Source organism: Thamnophis elegans, chromosome Z (genome assembly GCF_009769535.1).
Source record: "Thamnophis elegans isolate rThaEle1 chromosome Z, rThaEle1.pri, whole genome shotgun sequence".
Lineage (NCBI taxonomy): Eukaryota > Metazoa > Chordata > Lepidosauria > Squamata > Colubridae > Thamnophis > Thamnophis elegans.
In genome coordinates this window covers 1,787,754-1,793,753 of record NC_045558.1, presented here as the reverse complement: position 1 = coordinate 1,793,753, position 6,000 = coordinate 1,787,754, and the positions used below count along the sequence as shown (strand labels likewise).

General features: G+C 51.5%; 1 protein-coding gene across 1 annotated transcript in view; it reads left to right on the top strand.

The window, feature by feature from the left end:
* The first annotated feature begins 258 nt into the window (after positions 1-258).
* Positions 259-6,000, top strand: part of LOC116520568 — a 29,308-nt gene continuing 23,566 nt past the window's right edge. Inside the window, exons 1-4 of the mRNA XM_032234817.1 lie at positions 259-505; positions 1,664-2,063; positions 2,960-3,086; positions 4,121-4,237. Of these exons, the coding sequence (XP_032090708.1) occupies positions 408-505; positions 1,664-2,063; positions 2,960-3,086; positions 4,121-4,237 (742 nt within the window). The 5' untranslated portion in view covers positions 259-407. The remainder of the gene's footprint in view (positions 506-1,663; positions 2,064-2,959; positions 3,087-4,120; positions 4,238-6,000) is intronic.

Genomic DNA, 6,000 nt, shown 5'->3' with positions numbered 1-6,000 from the left:
GCGGGGGGAGCCAAAACTGGGAACCCCAAAGTGGAGAAGCAAAAATGAGAAGTGGGGAGTCGCAACCCCCCCCCCCCCGGTCCTCTCCCCCTCCCTCCCGCCGGAGCCAGCGCGCGCTTGGCCGAGGCTGCAGTGCCGACCTCCGGCCGCCGGGTGCCGCTGCAGGGAAAGCGGCGGCGCTGCTCCTGCGGCGCCCGCGTCTTCCTGGACCGGACCGGCGCCCCGATCGCCCAGCCGACCCGCAGCCCCGACCGCTCCTTTCCACGCCTCGCCCCGCCGTCCCCCCCCTCGCTTCGCTTGCCGACCGCTTGCCGCCGGGCCATGGCCGAGTGGAGCCCCGCCCAGGTCAGCGGGGCAGGCGGAGTGGGGGGGCTGCCGCAGTCCGGGCGGGGCTGGAGGGGGGGAGCATGACCTCCCTTTGCGGAGGGGGAGTAGACCTAACCCCCCCCCCCACTCCCAAAGTCCGGGGAGGGGACGGGAGGGGAGATGACCCCCCCGATCCTAGGTGGGTTTTTTTGAGGGTGGGGCGGTCTGGACCCCTCCCGAGCTTGGATGCAGGCTGATTTGCTGGGAGGGGATCTCCTCGTGGTGCCCTTTCCACCTGACCAGGATCTCCTCGTGGTGCCCCTTCCACCTGCGCAGGGGTGGTGGAGATGGGAGGGGGGGGCTCCTCCGAGATCTGCCCACCTCCAGGTTGCATGTCTGGGGGAGTGTCCACGCCTCCCGAGCTTGGATTGCCCCCTTGCTGTGTGAGGCTCACCTCGTGGTACCCTTTCTACCTACACAATGGTGGTGATTAGTTGGGGGGGGGGAATGTCCTGCAAGATCTACCCACCCCAAAGTTTGGATCCTGGTTAGGGGGTGGGTCTGGACCCCGCCCGAGTTTGGATGGAGGCTCACCTGCTGGGAAGGCATCGCCTTGTGGTGCCTTTTCCTCCTGTTCATTAGTGGTGATGGTGGGGGGGATTCTGTTGCGTCTGCCCACCTCAAGGTTTGGATCTTGGGTTTGGGGGCTGGCCTGGTGGGATCTGGACTGCTCCCAAGCTTTGATTGCTCCCCGGCATTGCTTAGCTTATGGGAAGCGATCTCCTTGTGGTGCCTTTCCACCTGCCCAGGTATGGTGATGGAGGAGTCCTGCAAAGTCTGCCTTCCTCCAACTTGGGATCTGGGTTTGGTGGCTGGACTTGACAAGATATGGCCTCCAGGGGCGCCCCAAGAAGATTGCCCCTCATCTTCTGGGGGAGGGAAGAAGAGGAATTCGAACCCGGGTGTTTCAAGTTACTACTTTTGCTGGAAAAGTCTGGCTTTTGCATCCCTTGCAGTTGAGAGGCTGTTTGGTGGAGGGGCTAGAAGCAGGGAGACGGGGAGTTCTAGTGCCGCCTTAGGCTTGAAAGGCAGCTGAGTGGCTTTGGGCCAATCAATAGGAGATGGTGAGTTCTAGTCCCACCTAACCCGCCTCATAGGGTTGTTGTTACAGGGAAAATTAGCAGAGGAAGGATATTGGGGATCTTCACTGCCTGGAATGACTTCCCAATGAACACAAGTGGGATCAAAATAGAATAAAGGGGTTAAAATAAACTTCGGATGGCACTAAACAAACAGGTCGGTAAATCGAAGACTGGCTGGGGTTTGTGATTCCCCCCCCCCCCCGGTTTGCCAACAGGGCCTTCAGTGGACATGAACTCCCAGCACCCGGCAACGGTGCAGCCCCTCGGCCCTCCCTGAGCAAAGCTCCCCGGCGGACATCCTCCCCGAGACGGGCCGAGCTCTCCCTGACGGTGGTGGCGGAAATCCAAGCGGTGGAGAGCAAAGTGGACTCCTACGCCGCCCAGCTCATGAGCCTGGAAGGCCGGATGGGCATGACGGAGACCAAGCTGGACGGCTGCGAGAAGACGGCGGTGGAGTTCGGCAACCAGCTGGAGAGCAAGTGGGCTGCGTTGGGCACCCTGATACAGGAGTACGGGCAGCTCCAGCGGCGCCTGGAGAACATGGAGAACCTCCTGAAGAACCGCAACTTCTGGATCCTACGCTTCCCGCCGGGTGCCAAGGGGGAGGCCCCTAAGGTGAGGGATGGCATGGATTGAGTCCTTAGGGAGCCTGACGATTGGTCAGGGAATGGTGGGAGTTGCTGGCATCAGCCACTGCCACCCTGCCAGGGTGACACTCAGGACAGGAATTTAGGACGTTGTGTGAATGAAGCCAAGATGGATATTTTATAGAGTTTGTGTGGCAAGTTTAAGAGGAGTGGACTTCCACTCCCAGAATCCCCCAGATTCCCTGCCCGCTTGGTGTCATATGCAAATTGATGAGTTTCTGTAACGTTCCCGTGGTTCGTCCATGAGGCCAATGTGGAGAAAAGACAGGACACGATCCTTCTCGGGATGGAGCGACCCAGATTGGGGGTCTGAGAGCCCCTTTTATTGAGATAGGACAAAGGCAGGAGGAGCAATAGCATGTGGTTAAAAACAGCCTGTAAAAGTACAATTTCTAATCTACTGCTCAGTCTATATATGGTCAAATCCTGGGCGTCATTGGTAGGGCACATCTCAGGATGTTATGTTATTCACTATCAGGATGTTATGGCGTTTTAGGAGTTTGTTTTCTCCTGTGTGGTTCAGCGTGGCTCCGCGTGCCCTGGTATGAACTGGGCCATGGGTGACCCACACCTACATAAGGAACTATATTACAACAAGTTTATCTGCTGTCTCCTCCCCCAAATCAGGGCTCCACAACCTGTGGGCTGCAAACCCAGCTGCGGAAATGCCTAGCGGCCACATCGCATCCCATTTAAGTGAGCGGCTGGCGCGTGTGCACCCTGCTTGTTCAAATGAGCTATGTGTATATTTGTCAGCCGTTCGTGTAGGACCGCCTCCTCTCTCTCCTCCCCGTTGCAAAGCCGCAAACGTTGCTGAACTCTGATCAACGTTGCTGATGACCCCGCGTTCTTGCCCTGCTGCAGGTCCCGCTGCTGTTTGATGACGCCTCCTGCAGTTTCTCGGAGCAGGAGTGGAGGGGCCTCAACGAAAGCCAGAAGGACCTGTACCGCCACATCATGATGCAAAACTACCAGGCGGTGGTCTCCGTCGGTAAGAGCGGCTGGCGTCCGGGCTGGGCCCCTCAGGGATCAGCTCGCGTGACTTTCGGTAGACAAACTTGCCAGGCAGCTGCGTGGAGATCGGAGGACGGATCCGTAGTGGCGTTCCGGCTGGGCTCTCCCATCAGGAGAATGAGATGGTTGTGCATCTTCACCCAGAAAGGAGTCATGGGTGTCCGGGCTGTGTCCAGGGAAGGAAGGGTCCATCTTGGAGTGCTATAGACCTCCATTCCCAATTCTGATATCTTCTGAACCCAAAGCGAGTTGTCCCGTAGATAGTTAGTCCTCAACATACAATCACAATTTTTGCCCAACATTTTCTTTCCTAAATGAGACGGTTTATTCAGTGAATTTTGTCCCCAGTTTTACAACCTCCCTTAAAACGGTGTTTAAGGGAATTGTTAAATTGCACTTGTTAAGTTAGTAACAGCGTCATTAAGTGAGTCTGACTTCCTTGTTGATTATGCTTGTCAGAAGGTCGCCAAAGGAGATCACGTGACCAAGGAACACGGCCACCGTAATAAATACGCGCCAGTTTGCCAAGCATTCAATTTTTGCTCACAGGGATGCTACAAGGGTCGTAAGTGCGAAAAAAGGTCGTGTCACTTTCTTTAGTGATGTCACTGTGTCAACTCATAAAGTTGCCCTGGTGAGGAAAGGGGGTGGGGGGAGAGCGCGTTCCACGCATACCTTCGGCTAGAGTCCGGATCTCAGATTACTACAGCAGGCTTGTGAGGCATGAACCTCGGTGGTGAATGTGATTCATGACACAGACTGAGGGGAGGGAAGGAGCAGGGGTGAAGTTCAGCCATAATTCAAATGAGGCTTAGATCTGACTGCAACGGGGTATTGTCGAAATGGTGCTCCTAATAATGACTGGTTTTCTTTTGAAACTTGGCTCGAGGCTCATGAATCAATTGGGGCATCTTTCGGAAACCTGGTCATATGAATGGCCACTATGAATGGTCACTAAAAGAACCATTGTTAAGTCCAGGACTACCTATGATGCTGTCATTTACTCCGCAGACATGGCCGTCTCCAAACCAGAACTCCTCGCCCGGATTGAGCAAGGAGAGGCTTTGGAGCAGACCAAGAGCAAGGAAGAGTACCCCCGTGAAGAGTCCGGATTGGGGGACCAGCCAGGTGGGTGGAGCCACTTCCTCTCGGTCTTCCTCCTTCCTGTTTTGGGAAGTGCTTATCAAAACACAAAGTTTTTGCTGCGTCCCCGCATAACAAATATAGCGCCCTTGCTGACCTTAACGGGGACATTAAAGTGACAGGTCAAGGTAGTTGTGATAATGATGACTCAAATAAGCAGGGGATCGTGGTCCAAACTGAAGAACTTTCTTCGGAAAGGCGAAATGGGGAACCAGGTATCACACATCAGTCGCACAAGAAGAGCAAGGTATGTAAAAAGAGAAGTCACCTTCTGGTTGGTGATTCAATCATAAGGGATGTAAATTTAGGAAAGGATGTGGAGGTTTTAAAAGAGGTCAGGTGTCTACAGGTGCTACTGCCAGCAGAGACAAGAGGCGTATTCTTAAGATAGTCAAGAATGCAAGTAAGGACTGTGTGATGTTGATGCTATTATACATCTTGGCACAAATGATCTGTCCCCAAAAATGTACTTTCTGTGAAGAATGATTTCCAGAGCTTGTAGTATGAACTTAGTAGAATAGGTTGTAGGTTTATCTTCTCAGAGGTTTTACCAGTATATAAGGACCAAAAAGGGAAGGGCCAGTGTGTGGCAGAGTTTAATGTGTGGCTAAAGGAGTGGTGTAAAAGGGAAGGCTTTAGTTTCATTAGTCATGATGTCTGCAGCTGGTCCAATGAAAAACTGTACAAAAGAGATGGTTTGCACCCATCCAAGAAAGGGACTGAGTTACTTGGCATTAAATTCACAGATTTTCTGGATAAACATTTAAACTGAACAGCGGGGGCAGATAATTAATTGATACAGAACATTTCTGTCCCCAGCAATCTAAAATTCATAGGGTTATAAGTGCATGTAACACAGATGTTTGTGCGGGTAAGATTATCACTCCCACTGTCAAGCAAAACCAAGCATTTCATAGTGAGAGCCATACCATGTGCATGAATCATACAAGTGGCAAGAAAATAGGGGCAGTCAGGAGTAACACAGGTTATGTAGACAGTAAACATGGGATCAATCAAAATGGACTCAAATGTCTATACACCAATGCACAGAGTATGAGGAATAAACAGGGCGAATTAGAAATTCAAGTAAATGAGGGCAGATACGATCTTGTTGCCATTACAGAAACTTGGTGGGATGAAACCCACAAATGGAACATACAGCTAGAAGGATTTAAATTATTTAAAGAAATAGACCAAATAAAAGAGGAGGTGGAGTTGTACTATATATAAGAAATAATTACCTCTCTATAGAAATAGAGCACAACAATGATGAGAACTATCTTGAATGCATTTGGGTCAATATTAAAGGTTGGGGGGGGGGATGACATTGTTACAGGTCTATACTACAGGCCACCCAACCAAGCAGAGGAAGTAGATGAACTTTTTGCTAGTCAGCTAACTAAGGTATGTAGGAAGCACACCACAATAGTAGTGGGGGATTTTAACTACCTTGACATCAACTGGGAAACAAACTCTGCACCAAGTGGAAGATCCAACAGGTTCCTAACAAACCTAGCAGGCAACTTTGTTTCCCAAAAAGTAGAGAAAGGAACAAGGGGATCGGTCATATTGGATTTAATTCTCACTAACAGAAAGGAAATGATAGAAGGTGTTGAAGCCATAGGAATCCTGGGGGCAAGTGACCATGCAATACTGGAATTCAACATTATGCAAACACAAGTAGTAGAATAAGAAACTAGAGTATTGGACTTTAAGAGAGCTAATTTCAATAAACTTAGAGAGAGTTT